Raw genomic sequence first — 20,530 nt, 5'->3', positions numbered from 1 at the left:
CTTTGCACTCCTTTAATGCTGACTCTATGAAAGTCACTATTAAAGGCATGAATTCTGTAATAACTTTATGAATTGAATTTTCAGCCCTTGTCATATCCCTCAGGGTTTAGGCAAACCAAACTGTCAGCTTTAGTCAATCTCTCTGAAAGGCTGTTTGCATTCTGGTGGGCTTCCTTCTTTGTGGTGCTTTACTGTCTAATACCAGCACAACTCTACCTAGAATCTCTGCTCCACAGTCTTTGTTACTGTCAGTGTTGCTTAACTATATAAAGTGAGCAAAAGAAGGTCTAATATGGAGCTGTCTAATTTTGCTGTTAATAGAATGGGAGCTAGCTCTGCCCCATTAGCCAATAATAAAAATGTGCATAAAACTGGCAGGCAGAGAAGCCTACTGGGGCCATACCACATGGCTGTCTACAGTAGTATCATGGCATGCAGGTAGTCCAGCACTACATGATCCCTCATGATGTGAATCAGGTGGATGAACATTAAGAGACAGTATAATGCAAATCTGCATTTGCTATGCTCTATTGTACTAAATTAGTACAAATCTGCATTAATCCCTTACCGTGTTGTGCACTAGTGCAAATCTGCATTAATCCCTTACCGTGTTGTGCACTAGTGCAAATCTGCATTAATCTCTTACCGTGATGTGCACAAGTACAAATGTGCACTAGTAGAAATCTACAATAATCCCTTACCGTGATGTGCACTAGTACAAATTTCCATTTTCCCTTACTGTGATGTGCACTAGAAGAAATCTGCATTAATCCCTTACCGTGATGTGCACTAGTAGAAATCTGCACTAATCCCTTACCATGATGTGCACTAGTACAAATCTGCATTATTCCCATGATGTGCACTACTCCATACTGATCGCCCAGTGATATTTACTGATTCAGTGTCACTCCAATATCAGAACTGTATAACTTAAACTGGCATAAGGACTTACACCAGTCTGTGCACAGCAATTTTTATCCATGGACTCCACACTCGAATGTTTAATCTTTAGTGCATCTACACCATGCCAGAACTCATTTAATTAAAAACGTTAATTTCTGTCCTCTAAAATATGATGGTATATAAATTATGGTGTAAAAAAGCTCCTCAGGATGGTGATGGTCAAATGGAATTGCTACACACAAACAATGAAGCAATTTGGTAAATAAAATTGAGATGCTTCTGTCAGGCTGCTCAAATACTCTATGATATATCACCAGCTAATAACAGGTACGAGTAATTTTCCAAAGTAGCTCGTTGAAGAACAGCACTTACAAACAAACTTAATATGATTTCATAAAACAAGAAATGGTCAGTAAAAATGATTTATTAACAGATGAGTTTGGGAAGCCTGCAAGGAAAGCATTTTAATAAAAACATTCATTTTCTAATATGGATATACAACATATGAACAGATGTAAAAGTACTCCTCACTTTGTGGACATGAGCTGCTTTAACATCAGGTCCATATTTTGTGACTTTTCAAGTAACACAAGTAATTACTTAATATACAAAAGAGACTGTAAGAACAGAGCTTGCAACAACATGCTTAAAAATATATTGTACATGTATATTTTCCAGAATAAGATAGGTACAATATTTAATGGCATATTGTATTTGAAAAATATGTAAGCTGAATTGTTGCAGTTATATTCAAAACAATTCAAAATATACATCAGTCCCCGGTAAGTAAAGTAAAAGTGGTCTAACAAGTTGTTATTGGGGTACAATATTAACAATTGTTTCATTTTAGGAGGCATAATTTGCTGAGCAACTGACATCAGATTGGTTAACATGAAGGAAGTTAGGGATATAGATGTGTTCATAAGGAAAATGTACTACTGCAGTCAGTGTATGGAAGGAGTTTAAAAAATCCAGCACAATAATTGGAATTTGGTCCAAATCTTGATGTTCGACTACTTGAGAGACAATAGTTTGAAAAAAAAGAAATGCTGACTAAGCAGCCTTCTTGACTAGTTTAAATATTAAGATCTCTAACACATTCATAGGAATAAATGCATGCACACGTGTGGGTACATACACACACACGCGCACACACACACACACACACACACACACACACACACACACACACACACACACACACACACACACACACACACACCTCACTTACTGCTCAACATCCATGCAAACACAACACGCAAAAATCACACTTCTTATATGGGGGTGAGCAACCCTCAACACCCATCCCAAAATTTATAAGCAACTCTGAGATTGCACATACCTTAGACTAAGTGCTACTTAGGATATACAGTCACACAAAAACACCCTTCCTGTGCAGTGTTCATATAGTCGCACTCATCTTGCACACAGTGCACAAGAAAAACGCCTCACCTCCAACTTATAGACTGTTATTGCTAAACATAACACCAATATACATTGTGTGCTTATGACTGCATACACAGCAGCCACAATCACAAACTAACTTTTCATCACATACATCTGAATGCCCACCTGCAGAGAGAAATATACACACACACACACACACACACACACACACACACACACACACACACACACACACACACGTGTACACACACTGACAGAAAAGTTTAGTAAAACATGCACATCAGTGGCAGGTTTCAACACTGGGGTAGGGGAGAACAGCAACGTAAAAGAAAGATGGGCTGAAAAGTAACTGAATGGGTAATTGTGCAGACAGTTAGCTACAAACTCAAGTGGATGTGATGTGTCATTATTCTTCCTATAGGCTTTGATATATGACCTTGACTCATGAAATCATGTTTTTTGGCATCATTTTTGTATGCCTTGAGGCCAATGATGAGTGCATTCATCCCTCAAAATTATGTTCCACTCATTTTCTACATTTTAATCAGTTTTAATGCCTGTAAATCATATCCACTGAATTCAGAAGTGTTACTTTATATATTTATCAGTATTGATACAGCAAAGCATTCCGCCACCACCACCATTAATGATCATCTTTGCACTCTGTCAATGGGTTCCATTCGGGGTTCAGTTAAGAAGTTCAGTGCATGCCCTTGAATTGATCCAGTGGATTCTTTTGCCATAAATGCGGATCCCAACCCAGAAACCATCCAGTAAAGGTTGGTGGCTCGCAACCTTGTTTTATAACAGAAATAGGAAGCTTCATGCCTTTTCTTGCTGGGTCAGTGTCAACATATTTTTGAGCTGAAAAATAAAAAAAAAAGATTGTTTTTAAATTTCTTTAACTCTGTAAAACATAACAAGCATATCTCACTGTGTACTATTTTCATTAAACAAAGTAAAGGCAAGTTTCAGTATACCAGTTTGATCAGCTATAAGTTTTACAAGCTGAAGTAAAATTGCTTGGGATTTGTACACCCTACATATTTGTATACATCTCTAAGGCTTATTATGATGTAAATATGAAATCAAACCCTATTTTTTTTTTATATGAAGTAAACCAAAAGCATAAATAAGTTTCATATCTTTATTCTAATGTTAATAAACACATGTGACAAAAGCATGGACCAGAAATTCTCCGCCAGCATTTTGGAAGTTAGCATCCAAAACTGCCTTGCCAAATACTATTCGCCAAGTAAGAGGTGCAAGGTTATTAGAAACTCCACAACTACTTTTTTCCATTCCTAATGCTGAAGGTACACACTGCTATTTTACATCCAGATTACCCAGGACAGGTACTGTGCAATGTACGTAAATGTTATTTCACTGTGGTATATGACAAGCTAATTCAAGCTCATCTGGAAAAGATAAGCAGGCAGCAAAGAAAATGAACACTGAAGGCAGAAGTATGCTACTCAAACACACTGTGCTTGAATGCCACTTTGTATTATACCACAGTATTTGTTTTATAAAAAATACTTACGTTACAGCTGAATGGTATACTGCAGTAAAAATATTGCTCCTAGTGTGGTAAATGAATTGCTCAGTTTTTTACAGTCATAAATTTGAACATCATTGCTAAGATTAAAGGAAACTTACTTAATGATAACTGTGTAGTATACGTTCTAGGATTATGCAGTCTATAGAAACAGATTCTGAAGGCCAATTCTGTGGTGAAGAGGAGGAACAGAGCCTTTCCTGCTTTATCTAGTGAGATAAGTTATGAACAGTAAGACTGGGTGTAGTAGAAGCCAGATGTGGGGATGAGTGGTCAGTGCCTGCTTACCTATATGAGAGTCTGGAAATATTGTTTTTCCTACTAGTTGTGTGCCTCCTTGTGAAGACCAATGTGCCATATACCTCTTGAAATTAATTAGAGACACACATTGAGAGTTGCCAGATACCAACTATACATGGAAAGATCTTAACAGCAAACATTGTACATTGCAGCCCAGTCTTATGAGAAGTTCATAGGTTCATAGGTAGGTACTAGGCTACTGGACTTTCGCCACCCAGGAAAATTATTCTCCTGTGCCACTGTCGAGCAGAGCCAAAGAAGTGATCCCCGGGGTGAATTTCCAATTTCCCATCCAATCATCAAGATTTTCCTTGAAGAGTGCTAATGAGGAGCTGTGTTTGATATAGATAGGTAGTTTGCTCCAGAGTATGGGAAGTCTCTGGGACAGGAATCTATCCCTCCAGCATGTTCTGTTTATTGTAGTGACAAGGTTTAGGTCCCTAGAGCGTGTAGCTTGGAGGGATTGGGATTTCTTTAGGTGTAGCATGTCCAATAGCTCTGGGTTTGACATAGCTTTGTATGTTAGGTAGAAATCTTTTGTGATGAGGTGTGCCACGTAAAAGGATTTCCTGACTACTGTGGCAATGTGATTATTAAAGGAGAGACTACTGTCCACCTGTGTCCCAAGGTCTCTTGTCACATTTTTGGTGTTAAGTTTACTACTGCCTATGTGGTAGTTCATGGGTACAGAGTTTTTACCAAAGGGGATGACAGTGCACTTTTTGGAACTGAGTTTGAGGCCATGGCTTTGACACCAGGCATGTTTCTCAGTGAGGCCCTTTTGTAGGATGTCCACATCATTAGGAGTTTCGATTATGGCTCCTAGTTTGCAGTCATCTGCGATCTTCTTTAGCCAAAGACCTTCTGCGTTAGCCTGTACTTCAGAGAAGTAGATACCAAACAGGAGAGGACCCAGAACTGAACCTTGTGGTACTCCACTTGTCACTGGTCTGGTCGGATTTGGAGTCTGCTACTTTCACAGTGTGGGTTCTGTCAGTGAGCCAGTTGGCAACCCATTTTGTGACATAGGGATTTATATCTAGTTTACTCATTTTATCTATAATTCCAGTGTGCGGATGGTTTTGAAAGCCTTGGTGAGATCTAGATAGGCTGTGTGAACCACCTTATCCTCGTCTACGGCTCTGGTGACTGCTGCAAAGAAGTCTGTCAGGTTTAGGAGACATGGGCTGCCTTTTACAACCCGAACTGGGTGGGGTCCAGAGTTTGGAGATTACCAATGTCTTTGTTTATAAGTTCCATGATGATACATTCCATGGTCTTGCAGACCAGGCTTGTCAGGCTAATGGGGCGGTAGTTATCGGGGACCGTGGTGGATCCCTGTTTGTGGAATGGGATAACCGTCGCTGTGCACCATTCAGTCAGCACAAAGCCTGACGTGAGGCTATGATTGAACATGGTACTTAGGTGGGGTGCCAGTTTATTCTGTAGTCCATGTAGAATGCAGCCTGGGATGTTGTCAGGTCCCATGGATGCTATGTTCTTGGCTTTGGAGAGTGTGGTTTTTACCTGTGCAGCCATGATTACAGGAACTTAGCATTTCTATTAGGTCCATACAGAATGTCCTTTGCTAGGCACAGATAATCACCAACCAAAATCCAGCTATCATCATCAGGTAGAATGTTGAGAAACAATGGACCTCACAGGATGCTGAAATGACTAGACAGCCTGGCTGATGAGGTCCAACATAAAAAAAGAAATACATATTTTGATAAGAGTTGAACAGTGTAGTATAACAATGGAAAACACATAGGTCCTACTTATCTAAAATATTATTGCCCTACCCCCACCTTCACAAAAGAGCGGTCTTATAACATATTCTTAATTTCACTTCCTGATTCTGATCCCTTTACTCTCTTCAGGATGGCTGTTTCAGCCAACCACCAGATTTTCTGTAAAACAACATATCATTACTAAGTACCACACTCTGTATCCTCAAACTGTGCCCTCTTTTTCTTAAACGCCTCCTGTTTTAAGGGGTCTTCTGAATATAACGCACAGACCTTTAGTACAGGAGTTTCAAGGCATTAGACAGTAAAGATTCTAGCTTGGTCAAATCTTTCTTGTGTTTTTTTATTTTTACTGACTGGTTTGTCTATGTGGTTGTTTAACCTTTTGGTTTGGATGTTATTTGGAATATTTTGCAGGCACCCTAATGTTTATGGACACCAGGTTTGATTTTAAGCTCTGTGTTTCTGAAGTCTAGCCAAACAATCCACTTATGCTGCACTGATGAAGTTAAAAAAAACAAAACATGCATATATGCAGCAAGTGGAGTTTGACTGTATTGACATGAATGTACTCATAAAGACTAAAAAAGCACAGAAATGGGCATTCAGAAGCCAGAGAGGTAAGATTACGTTGGTTTGGACATTTGCTGAGGAGGGATGCAGAGTATATTGGAAAAAAGATGCTAAGGATGAAGCTGCCAGGTAACAGGAAAAGAGGAAGGCTTAAGATAAGGTTTATGGATGTGGTGAGAGAGGACATGCAGGTGGTTGGTGTGACTGAGCAAGATGCTGAGGACAGGAAGACATGGAAACAGTTGATCTGCTGTGGTGACTCCTGATGGAAGCAGCCGAAAGAAGAAGATATATATATATATATATATATATATATATATATATATATATATGTATATGTATATGTATTTAGACACACACACACACACACACACACACACACACACACACACACACACACACGTGAAATACATTTTGCCAAACATACTTTTTGGTCAAAGTGAGAATTGAAGCATAGATTCATAACTTGTAGAACATTTCGGGTTGCTGTTAAAGTGACATCATCAGACTGTGATGTTTAAAGAGTTTTCCCTTTTCCATATAGTTGTGTGATCTCAGAGGTGGTGAAGATACACACACACACATATATATATATATATATATATATATATATATATATATATATATATATATACATATATATATATATATATATATATATATATATATATATATATATATATATATATATATGTGTGTGTGTGTGTGCGTGTGTGTGTGTGCACTAGTATCACGGGTGTGGGAACTACAGTCCTCACATGGGGATACAGAGGGCAAGTCCAACTGCAAAAAAATGTTTTCTTCTTACATATGTATTTTTAACATATATATGTGTATATAATATCTATAATACAAAGACATACAGACACACACACACACACACACACACACACACACACACACACACACACACACACTTAAAAGGAGTTACTTTTTGATTGACTGGAGATGGTTTTCAGCCTAGTCATTAAAACTACACTTGACAAATTGACATGATTCCAACTTTTGTGTTGACTGATTACTACTGCTATGCACTTGGTAGACACCCTGGGATTGTGGGGAGACTGAAGAACCAGCCTAGACATATAGGCATCTCCTGGACGCCTTGGTGATCTTGTTATGGAGGTAGGTGACCTGGTGATCCAAACAGCCCAGTGTCCTCTTGCTAGATATGAGGGGATCATTTGCACAATACCATTTGGAATTTTTGCTTTACTATATTCTCATTCAGGCTGCTGAGTGTTAGGAAGGGCCTGTGCTCCTCTGTCTTTTTTGGCACCAAGAAGAATTCTGATTAGTAACCTTGGCCCTTCTAGTCTGCTGGAGCTCTTGGATGACTATTTTGCATGGGAAGGTCATGACTTCTTACCCTGCATGTGATATTTAATATGGTGGAGTGTTGTGCTGGACTTGGGATGTAGCAGCATACAATTCATAACCCATGATAATACATCTCTAACCCTGCTGTCCCACATGATCTTGAGCCAGAACTATACATACAAGGGCAACCTTTCCCTAACTGACTCCTCAAGAGCACCTGGGGAAGGCAGCAAAGTTGCCGCTAGCTATTTGTGAATTCTCCATGACCACCTAACTGGAGGTGGTTCCCTTTATCCCTGTAGTTATTACTGTTGTTCTTACTGAAGGAGACTGGCCTTGACTCCTTACAGCTCCCCCTGATAAGATTGCTGTCATCCTTACTTTTAAAACCACATTTGGAATTAGCTCCTTTCTATTTTGGTGAACATCCTTTGTAGAGGTTGGAACTTGATTCCTACAGCTATCATCAGAGTCTTTGCCTGTTCATCTGTATTCTTAAGGTGCCTATTGAACTCTACATGAAATATCCTGCAAAGGAGAATCTAAAAATGCCACTTTAGTGTCTTCAGCAAGATGAGCAAATAAAAGCCACAAACTTGGGTGAATCACAATGCTTGTAGTTGCTGCTGTAGAAAATACAGGCCACGTGGTTAAATACATTTGAGGACACAACAGCTAAAGGTCTAAAAGTTTCCTTTTTTGTGTGGCTTATCTGGCAAATCCTCAACCACATGAATTGTGTGGCCAACTTGATCTCCTGGGAAATATACCATGTGGGCTAAATAATCCAGCATCCTTAGGGATAAAGTAGATAGTTCAACTATATACTTCACTAGCCTGTCTTTCATTCTTGACTCCTTATCCAGTGGATGGGCAACAGAGCTGTGAAGTAAGTTTGACTTCTGGATCTCTGAGCAAACTAACCAATCTGTGAGGTGGCATATCGCATAGTGAAGTCTGAGAGTGCAAGATGGAATGACGTTTACTTCTTATTTATAACAGTGCAGACACTACTGATCATAGTGTATTTGTTCATAATTTTTTGTCAGATTAATTAATTTCATGTTCAATACAAGGCATTATATCAGAGTATATGCATATGTGTGTGTGTGTGTTGTGTGTGTGTGTGTGTGTGTGTGTGTGTGTGTGTGTGTGTGTGTGTGTGTGTGTGTGTGTGTGTGCGCGTGTGCATGTGTGAGTGGAATTTGATAGCACATTTTACTGGCAGCTGAGGTGACAATGGTTTGCTAATAAGACTACTTTTATTTCTATCTTTTCTGGCCCTCATAAACGCTAATTATCTCATGTCTTCATACCACCCCTCGGTCTCCCTATCCCTGACTCCTTACCTCCCATGCCCGAGTAGGCTGTCCTGTGACAAAGGACCTCAGATAATGAGGGACTTACATAATGAAGTTGAGTAGAAACAAGATATTGTATCTGTCACTTTTCTAGTAATTGACATTTATTTTTAGTAATAGGATCTCCAATCTGTTCTTAGTTTCCCAACAGTGTGTTTCTAGGCACAGACTTTCAAATAGAACCAGATCTGACACTGCATTGTAGACCAGGCAGAAGTCAAATCTAAGTAACATCTAAAAAAACAGAATATAATGACATTTCCTGAAGTCTTGATGAAGACTTTATGTATGTGTGTTTGTATGTGTTTATATGGATCTACTTCACATAATCGAACATCCAAATGCTCAACTTTCATATGGCCGAGACCATATGATCAAACATTTGAATGTTCGAAAATGTGAAAAAAAAAAAACTAAACAGTGTTAGCACAGTTACATACTTTTGAGTGAATCGCTCAAAAGTATGTAGCCCATATCTGTTTCGTTAACAGTACTTGATTGACAGAAACAGATGGTCAACGTTTGCAAGATCAATAACCCCAGGTAGGAGCCAAAATTCTGGGAATGCAGTTTTCCAACCTACCAGCAAACAAATGTATATATATATATATATATATATATATATATATATATATATATATATATATATAAATATATATATATATATATATATATATATATATATATATCAAAAAATATAAAAGTTAAAAAAAAATAAAACATTAGACTTACTCAGAACACATTCCTCTTTAAGATAGTGATAATAATATGTAAGTGAGACTTAACGGTAACTTTATATTGAACAAATAATTCATTAATATGTAAAATTAATTATAATTAAATAAACAGTATTAATATCTCTGTAGCCATAGCAGATAGATCCCAACTATCAGTGTGACATTTGTTCATGCAAATGTAATCTTCAATTTATTGTAAAGCAATTTTGTAACTGTTACTCCATTTTTGAGATAACTGACTAATTACAATATGTATGTATATAGAAATACACATACATAATTACAATATGTATTTATATTTATATATTTAATGGACAAACACCTGTAATTATCTGCAAAGCACTGGTAGTTAGATACCATCTTTCAGTGTAAATGTTTTCCAGCATTATGTGTACTTTCGATACCATGGATTACCACATAAACACATTCTGGATCAAGTTATTAATATAATTATGAACATATGAAATATATATTAATAATTTTTCTGGAGAATAACTCACAGTTTTTTATGCTGTAAAGCACCAAAGTTGTCTATAGTTTAGGTGTTACACTTTTTCAAGTTGTTCAAAGTAATTTGTTCAAAGGTAACAAAATGTGTCACTGTTTTTAATAATGGGTAAGAAGCGTTAGGTATATAGTGGTATAATGATCTCCCTAGAGTGATCTGATGCCTTTTAGAAATAGCTACAAAACATATTTCCTAGGACTGCTTCTTTCTGGACTCTTCACATACTTGTCAACATTTAAGTTCCTGATTACCATTTTAAGAAAGGCATAGTTTTTATGACTTTTGGCATTGTTTTTGTAATCAAAATGTGTGCATTTTTTTGCTGAACCTTAAAATGCTACATTTACCAACACTGAAGTCTGTACTAATGCATCAAGTATGCATTATGTCGCAGACTGTTTGGAGAATGTCAGCTTCTTTAACTTAAGTAATACTGTTACCTAGATTGTAATTATTACTGTATTTAGATATCCTGAGATCATTTCACACTTTTACATCTGATAAGAACAGTCCAAAAAGAAGCAGCCTCAGGAAAAAGTCTTGCTGGACACCACTGAAATCTCAATTGAGACAGATAGGCACCCTTACCCTGAACTGTAGCTTGCTACTTAAAACAGCATTTGCTTCCCACTGAATTACATCATCAACCCCCTTTTTCCCCATTTTCTTCATGGGGTTTGAGGTGTTATGTCAACTGTTGTCACCTCTCTCGATTCATTGCCACTCTCCTACCTTCTCTGACAGCCATGACAGACTGTCGCACGTCTTTTCTCATATGTTCCCTACATCTCTTTGCTAGATGTCCTCATTTCTTGTTGCCTTCTTGACTTCTTCCTGTTTTTACCAAACACTCACCAGATCATCTTCTGCTTTCCTACATGTGCCTGAACCACTGTAATCTGTTCTCTTTGACCTTCTCTGCAACTGGCACTACTCTGGCTTATGCTTTGATGTCATCATTTCTTCATCTATCCGACTGTGAGCAACCTAGTTCCCATCTTAGGCACTTCATCTCCCTTACTGTAGAGTCCCCAAATGCACTGCCGTCACTCCTCAGGTTTCTATACTACAGAGAAATACTGGCTGTACCACTACTTTGTGAACCTTACTTTTCACCTTGTTTTGCTTTCTTCCTTCACACTCTACTGCTGACACTCTGTGCCAATTGGTTGCAGCCCTTCTGATTTAAGCTTTAACTTCCTCATTCAGACTTCCCTTTTCTTTAACCACGCCTCCCAGATACTTAATACTGTTAATCTGTTCTACTATTTTCCCCTTTATCTTAATTTTCAGATTCTGATTTCCCCCATTTTTGCCGTCACAACTTTCTTGACTGTATTCAGTTTCATGCTGTTTGCCTTCAGCTTTGTGTTTTATTTCCCTATTATTTGCTGAATTTCCTGTTCGCATTTTGCTTGTAATGTCACATCATCTGCATACAGCAACTTTGTTATCTGTCTCCTCCGACCTGTTTGCTAATGTAGTCCATCCCCAGTATGGACAGTAGTGGACTCAGAGCTGAACTCTGATGCACAACTATTCTCACTGAGAACCCCCTCTGTGGGTCATGTAAACAGCCTGCACTAATTCTACCAATGTTTCCTCAACTTTGAACCATCACAGGACTGCCCATATCAACTTCTATGGGACTTTGCCATATACTTTCTCCAAGTCAAGGAATGTATAGTTGGACTCCTTTCCCAAGCTCCAGCTTCTTCTCCATTAGCTGCTAACTGCAAACCTTGGGTCCATTGTACTACATCCTAATCTGAATCCGAACTGCTTGTCTCCTACCTTACATTCTGGTAATTCTGCTTATGTGTTCATCAATCATCCTCTCCAGCACTTTTATAGGTTCATAGGTAGGTACTAGGCTATCGGCCCAAGGGCCTACGTAACCCTAGCCAGCAAGGTTCCATAGCTTATGCCACCCAAGAAAGTTATTTTCCTGTGCCACTGTCCAGCAGAGATACAGAAGTGATCCCTGGGGTGTATTTCCTGTTTCCCATCCACTCATCAGGATTTTTCTTGAAGAGTGCTAATGAAGAACTTTGCTTGACATAGATGGGTAGCTTGTTCCAGAGTATAGGAAGTCTCTGGGACAGAAAGAATCAATCCCTCCAGCGTGTCCTGTTTACTGTGGCGACAAGGTTTAGGTCCCTAGAGCAATGCATCAGGAGTTTGACACCTCTAAGCTGCTCATAGTTGTGAATGTCCCCTTTGTTATTGTACACTGACATTACAATGTTCATTCTCAGTCATCTGGGATATGCTTTTCTCTCCATGCTATCATGAGTACCCTTAGTAACCATATCTCCCCTAACTCTCTGGATTTTGATCATTTCTGCTATGACCTCAACTGATCCTGGTGCTTTCCTTGGCTTCATTTTCCTTAGTGCTGCTCTTACGTTTAGGATGGGCTCTTCTTCCTCTTTCACTGTAGGTTGTGTATGGGGCAATACAGGTCCTGTGGGGGTTTTCTTCATACAGACGTTGCTAGAAGTACTCCTTTGCTCTGCCTTTGATGCCCTATGGAATAGTGAGTAGGTTGTTCTAGGCACCCCTTATGAATGGTGCCTGATAACTACCTTCTTTATGTTTCTCTCTCTTTACTTTGCAGCCTGACAGAGTTTGTTTGTGCCATCTAAGTTGCTTTTTAGAAGCAGGTAGAGGGCCTCTGACGCCTTATTCCTTGCTCTCTTAACCTACTTTTTAGGCAAATCAGTAGTGCTTAGCCTGGTTTACCTTTTTTACCTCCCACTTGTTTCCTACACTTTCTTTTGGTAACTTACTGGACTTTTGCATTCCAGCACCAACTTTCCTTATTTACATTATTTGCATATCTGTTATGTAGTCTTCAGACGTTGCAGTACATATGGCTAGATATTTAACACTTTTTATTTATTAATTATTCTCTTAAATAGAAGAGTGCCAAATGCTTTAGCAAGTCAAAATAAGCATAAGCTTCCAATCCTTCATCAAGTACTGCAGTTGCCTTTTCAAAAAAATATCACAAAATCACATACCCAGTTAAATTTAATACATTTAGGAAATGACAGATCATTACCTCTGGTTTCTAGAAAACCTGTGGCAATTGCCATTCAGCAAAAAGAGTTTGACAATTTTCATTTGTGAAAGGTATGTCAGTCAAATGTATGTTAATGTAATTTTTTTTTCTGTCATTCCCCAACCATTTCACCACTGGCTTGTCGATGTATACTTGCACCTCCAGATACTCTCTCTGAATACCCCTATAACTACTTTCAGGGCAATACTGGACATATTTTGTTTTACCAGTGGGCACCTTGTTTAATCAAAAAGTTAGCTTTATAGCACAAATCATAACAAATGGGAGCAAGGTCCCTAAAGAAAGCAGAGGACAAGAAAACAGGCGCCTTAGGTGGAATTCATAGACAACAAGTCTAATACACAAATCTAAGCAAGCTGCTTTGCGAACTAGATGAGGCTGCCCAAGTCATAGTCCCACTTGTTGCTCAGCAGTACAGCTCTGCTCGACTGAGCAGTGTGATACCTGGTCTTGCACGTAAATGCAGTAGCATGGGGATGGGGTCTATGCTAATGATGCTCAGAAGGCCAGTGCACTCTTCATTCTGTGGGGTAAATTGCACAGTAGAGCAATTCCTAGACATCTGTACAGAGTAAGCACCATGCACAACAGTACACAAAATGTCTGACGGTATGTAACAATTTACTGCACACAAGTACACATTTCAGTGAGAGAGAATGTACACTGGGTGAAGTGATGCAGCTTTACCTTGTCCAAACTGAAGATCCAGGTAAGGAGTACAGTGAAGCATAACTTTATCAGATTACGGAAGTATTATGTCTGCTGGTCTGTGTATGTTTGTAGGGATGAGGATATAAGGATAGCATAAATGGGTTATTTTTGTGTATGCACATTAATGGTTATTTGAGTATATGTATATGGTTCCCATTCAGAAGCCTGAAACATCATAAGCCTGAAAATCAAAATCCTGAAACCAAAAGCCTGAAAATTCAGAATCCTGAAAACTCAAAATCCTGAAAGCCCAAAATCCTGAAAGACCAAAATCCTGAAACTCAAAATCCTGAAAACACAAAATAGACATACTGATGTCATTGTGGCTTTGCTATTGTTAGCCCTGTGGTGTTAGGTCATGCGTTGGGGTCAGGTAAGTGTGCGGTTGGTTTTATGTTAGGGTTAGGGGCGGTTTAAGTGAGTTAGGGTTAGGCAGGTTAGGCATGTATGCAATAGTGACAAATATTTGGGTTAGGGGCAGTTTAAGTGAGTTAGGGTTAGGCGGGTCAGGTGAGTGTGCGATAGTGACGGACCTTAGGGTTAGGGTTAGGGTCAGGGTCAGTTGGTAGATATTAGTGTCTTTATAGTGACATATTAGCATTATTTGTGTTTTCAGGATTTTGAGTTTCAGGATTTTGGTCTTTCAGGATTTTGGGCTTTCAGGATTTTGAGTTTTCAGGATTCTGAATTTTCAGGCTTTGGTTTCAGGATTTTGATTTTCAGGCTTATGATGTTTCAGGCTTCTGAATGGGAACCATGTATATATATGGTTCCCATTCAGAAGCCTGAAACATCATAAGCCTGAAAATCAAAATCCTGAAACCAAAAGCCTGAAAATTCAGAATCCTGAAAACTCAAAATCCTGAAAGCCCAAAATCCTGAAAGACCAAAATCCTGAAACTCAAAATCCTGAAAACACAAAATAGACATACTGATGTCATTGTGGCTTTGCTATTGTTAGCCCTGTGGTGTTAGGTCATGCGTTGGGGTCAGGTAAGTGTCGGTTGGTTTTATTTTAGGGTTAGGGGCGGTTTAAGTGAGTTAGGGTTAGAGGCAGGTTAGGCATGTATGCAATAGTGACAAATATTGGGGTTAGGGGCAGTTTAAGTGAGTTAGGTTTAGGGCGCGGGTCAGGTGAGTGTGCGATAGTGACGGACCTTAGGGTTAGGGTTAGGGTCAGGGTCAGTTGGTAGATATTAGTGTCTTTATAGTGACATATTAGCATTATTTGTGTTTTCAGGATTTTGAGTTTCAGGATTTTGGTCTTTCAGGATTTTGGTCTTTCAGGATTTTGAGTTTTCAGGATTCTGAATTTTCAGGCTTTTGGTTTCAGGATTTTGATTTTCAGGCTTATGATGTTTCAGGCTTCTGAATGGGAACCATATATATATATATAAATGTGTGTGTTTAGTCTGTATCCAACTGGGGAGGTTAATGACAGCAGAGGTCTATAAGCTATACTTGCTCTGCTGTAATTAGCAGGGCTGGCCTTAGCATTTGTTGCCCAATTTGGACCATTTTTGTGTGTCCCCTGAACTGATCCCTCACCTACCATCCCGTCTCTAACCTCATTCCACCTCCTGGCCTGCTGGCTTTCAAATTATTTCAAATTAGGTATCAGGAATATATGGTATTACTGTATATTACTTTATTTAATAGTTTATATTTTATAAAAAATATGTTAAAATAAAAGTAAACAAGTGACTAATCCTGGTAAGTTACTCTACAGACACCACTATCTTTGAGATGTACTGCAGACAGCGTTAAGCAGGCCATACTACTAAGAGGCAGTCTCATTGGAGACATGAAACTTGGAAAACTCTTCTGACACATCACAATCCCCAGCTCTTACCTCCCATGCCCAATGTCACTAAATTCCAGTAAGTGCAGGCTGGGATGGGATTGATGGTTACGGGCAGAGTGAGGGTACTGAAAACAGGATGACTATTTTGTAAACTCCATTACACATTTTCATCTCACATTACTCCTTTCCTCCTTCATGGACTTCTGATCACCTTCAGGACTTACTTGGCATTGTTGCAGTCCCTTGCCAAGTTAATTCTCATACCTTGTTACAGTTAATGTACTTTTAGAAAACCACATAAAATATTGAACTACCTCAGAATGCTAAACAGTAATAATAATAATAATAATAATAGTCATAATAAGAATAACAAGAAATAATCCCAGGCCTCTCCTAAGAAATGACAATGCCAATGCCCACCCACTTACAACTATTTCTGAAAGTGTACTTTTGTTTATTTAATTATTTGCTAAACTGGGTAAGTGAATTAATGCTTGCAGACCATTTCCAGCCATAGCCAAGGCCACTAGTGCAAAAAGCAAAGAGTATATGTAGGGATAATTTAGTGTAGACACTAAGCAGCATATTTTGGCAGAAGGGAGGAAATCAGAATGCCTTAAGGAGATACACATGGATGTAAGAAGAATATATAAAACCCACACAGTTTGTTCAGCTTTCTACAATACACTTCTCCCAAACCAGTCTAACCATTTTCTGTCTCTATGTTTTCTCATGTCCTCCCCCATTTTGTATGCATCTGATGAGGCATCACTGAAGCTCCTTTAGGACTTAAGACTGCTTCTGCTAATGTTTTTCCTCTTTTAGCCAAGTAGAATAATTTTTCTGTCCACCTTTGCCTCCCTCTACTGAATACACACACCTCATGCTTCACCCCTCTGGGCTAATTTTCCTAACTGCAAATGAAGCATGTCTCTACCATACAATTGAACTGCTGATAACATTCTATCACAAGTCTTGATGATCAGAAATTCTCTCATATCACCGTATCTATTGTCATCTTTTTTATGCTTACTACTGTTTGTTTTCATACTGAGGCTGACTATGCCTCAGTTTTTTTTTAAAAAATGACATTCATTAACAATTAATCGTACATCCCATTAAACCCTAATTAAACCCATCTTATTATCTTTTGTAGCAGAAACTACAATGATATATAAAGCCAGATAGTTAATCCAGCTTCAATTTTGGAATGAGAATCCTACTGAGCAATCAACAGCAGCAACTCTGAGATGATGAGCAGCAGCTAATGATGTGATACTGCAGTATTAATAATACTAGACTAGCCACTAGTGAAATGCATGATGGGAAAAGTAGTCCACTCCATTAACATGACTCTTTGCAACTGCAGAAGCAAACAAGAGGAAACATTTCTTCTACCTTACTGTAATGCCTTTCAGTTAAATCTTGTAAGTTGCATAAAGCATAACGACCCTGTCATAGCCTAGTGCAGGGCCTCGCTAAAAGAGTGGGAACCTACTGGGCCAAATAGGTCCACCTAGCCCAAGACCACCCTCTGTAATTTTCTCCTCTGTCAGACAGCACCTGTGTGTGTGGTCTGCTAACTGCCTACGGGATTCACTCTTAGTTCACATATTTAACCGTTGCAGTTAATATTACCTTTTAGCAATCTTTAAAGTGATTTTTGTTGGTTTAAAAAAATAAATAAGAAAAGAAGATGAAATTAAGTCTAAGGTACGAAAAGCTCTGTTTCATATTTTCATTAAACAGACTCATGAACAATTCCATTGAATAATTATCTAATGTTGTGTCTTTCGGCTTTTCCCAGTTAGGGGTCGCCACAGCAGAACTCCGATCCGCTAATGATTGGCAGTAGATACGTGCCGAGTTGCCAGCCCTGACGTACAATCTTCAACGAAGATACGCCCATTCAGGCATGTCTCCACACAGAAGACGCTCTAGCTGAGAATCAAACCTGACAGCATCTTACTGTGAGGTGACAATGCTACCGCAGCACCACCACCGTGATTTTTATCAGACCAATATTTTTACTTATCTTGTTTAATTTTAAACATGTGAAAGGTGTCAGCATTTTAGATTTAGGAGCAGCCAATGTTATTAAACCCAACAAAAGTAAAATGAAACAAGAAAGTGACAGACAGAAAGTCTTTGTATACATGACAGCTGAAGGTCCAATATGGAAATATTACGTACTGCTGACACCAAGCCCTGGATACTTAAGTTAGGACAAAAGCAAATAGCCAAGGGTCATTAATGAGTGCTCGACTCAGTGATTTTATCAGCTATGTTATGACTAGTCAAGAGGTCATGACTATTATTTTACAGAGACAAAGCAGAACTATGGGTAATGCTGAAAGCCTATTTGTATTACATGGTTAATTTCTTTGCCCAGCTGCATCAGCATTTAGAACAGCATGCCATATGTAGGAGTTAGCTGGGTAATTTGAAGTATTGCTTCAGGACCACAGAATGTGTGTGCAGTGATTCCTAAACTCTGGTGGGAAGTTAAATGAGAATTCAAAAAGCACTAAAATATTTATTCAGATTTTTATGAAATAGGATAAAATCATACACACACACACACACACACACACACACACACACACACACACACACACACACACACACACACACAGCTTTGCAGCATTTGCCTTTCTGAGGTACTTACACTACTCCTCCTCCTCCTATACACATGCCACACTTTTTGGCCATCTAACCTGGAACAGAACACCAAAGGCGGAGGTGAGTCCATATCCATTAAGGATATCCACACCTCCAGGCTAGTTGCTCAGCATAATGCATCCGAGGTTATCCAAGTGCAACTAACTCTGGGCAAAACTGCAATCCAAATTGTTGCTTGCTACAGATCCCTCACCATGCCCGAGGATTCCCACTCCTCTTTTCTTGATATACTGGAAAATATTAGGGTTCAACCAAACACCCTAATAATGGGCGATTTCAACTACCCCACCATTAACTGGGAAAACTACTCATGTACCAAATCCTTCACTCAATGCTTTCTGGAATTCATAAATTCCAATGTCCTGGATCAACTTATCCACACCCCCAACAGGAGCAACAATAGACCTAGTCATTACCAACATGAGTGACCAGTGTTCCACACCCGAAGTCAACTCCTCATTGGTCAGATCCGACCATAGACTAATCACCCTAGTTATCTGCATCCTGCCCCCACCCACCATTAAGGAAACCACGGTAAAAAATTTCTCCAAAGCCAACTTCATGCTTCTTAAGACAGAAGTGGCAGACTTCATGACACCCATGCAGATGGACAATACAGTCACAACTGCTGAATCCTACACAAATGCACTCTATAAGCACTAACATGCATGCATGGATCGTGCTATCCCAAACAGAACCAAGATGCTATCCTCCAAAAAAAGGAAGCCAATCTGGTGGTCCCCTGCAATAAACAAACTCTACAACAGAAGGAAGAAACTGTTGCAAAAGAGAGTAAAATCCCATGAGTGGAGGAGCTCCCTGGTCAGCCTCATTAAGAAGCTGAAATCCCTTATAAGATCCTCCAAAGCTAGCTAGGAAAACAAAATCACCACTGATTCTAAGGGCAACCACAAAGCATTCTATAGCTATGTCAAGAATCTCAATGGCAACACTCAGATCTGCTCTGAGTTACAGCACAACAGCACAAAAATTACAGAACCAACTGATATTGCCAACATCCTGGCAGACAGGTTCAGTGCTAACTTTACCCCCCTCTCATCACCTAAAGAGTCCATATCTATACAGGAATAATGCAGAGTCCCTGTAATCACATATATGCAGGTAAAAGCTGCACTCTCTAAAACCAAAAAAGTACAGTTGTGTACACTTACCATAAATGTAGATGTTTGAGTGTATTTACTGTTGCAGTCATTACATTTGGGTAATCTGCTGGCAGGTTGCCCTCAGTCGGCCTGAATTCCAAAGTCTTGGGTCCTGCATTGGTTGCTGTCTCCTCTTCCATGACGTCAGGTTGTCAGGGGTATAAAATTACATTTTCTTTAGTTTTTCTTGCCCCCGATGTCAGGTGCCCCCAAAAAGGTAGCAAAAATATATATAAATATATATATATGCATCAATATAAACTTTACCTTCATCTACAAGCAAATACACCACATAGGTTGTAGAAGATAGAGAAGGAAAGATAACTCCAGAATGACAGGGGGATGGCGGGAGGGTAATCTAGACTGCAACAGTGAATACACTCGAACATCTACATTTATGGTAAGTGTACACAACTGTACTATGTTCTTCGTGTTTCACTGTTGCTGTCATTACATTTGGGTAGAATCCCAAAGCTATGGTTGGGAAGCTGGAGCTAAACAGCATTAGGAGCGGCTATAAGGCCCTGCAGAAATGCAGTGGCAAAGCCTGCCCTGGATTTATAGTAGAGAGGCAAATGATAATGCTTTGTAAAGGTGTGAACAGAACTCCAAGTAGCAGCCTGTAGAATGTCTTTGGTTGGTACTCCCCTGAGAAAGGCTGCTGAAG

General features: G+C 39.1%; 1 protein-coding gene across 1 annotated transcript in view; it reads right to left on the bottom strand.

The window, feature by feature from the left end:
• Nucleotides 1-1,311: 1,311 nt before the first annotated feature.
• Nucleotides 1,312-20,530, bottom strand: part of LOC122813387 (adseverin-like) — a 308,408-nt gene continuing 289,189 nt past the window's right edge. The window contains exon 17 of the mRNA XM_044085682.1: nt 1,312-3,174. Coding sequence (XP_043941617.1) covers nt 3,011-3,174 — 164 coding nt within the window. The 3' untranslated portion in view covers nt 1,312-3,010. The remainder of the gene's footprint in view (nt 3,175-20,530) is intronic.

This window comes from Protopterus annectens, chromosome 10.part0, assembly GCF_019279795.1.
Source record: "Protopterus annectens isolate FY-2018-M chromosome 10.part0, PAN1.0, whole genome shotgun sequence".
NCBI lineage: Eukaryota > Metazoa > Chordata > Ceratodontiformes > Protopteridae > Protopterus > Protopterus annectens.
This window is presented reverse-complemented; position numbering and strand designations above follow the sequence as displayed.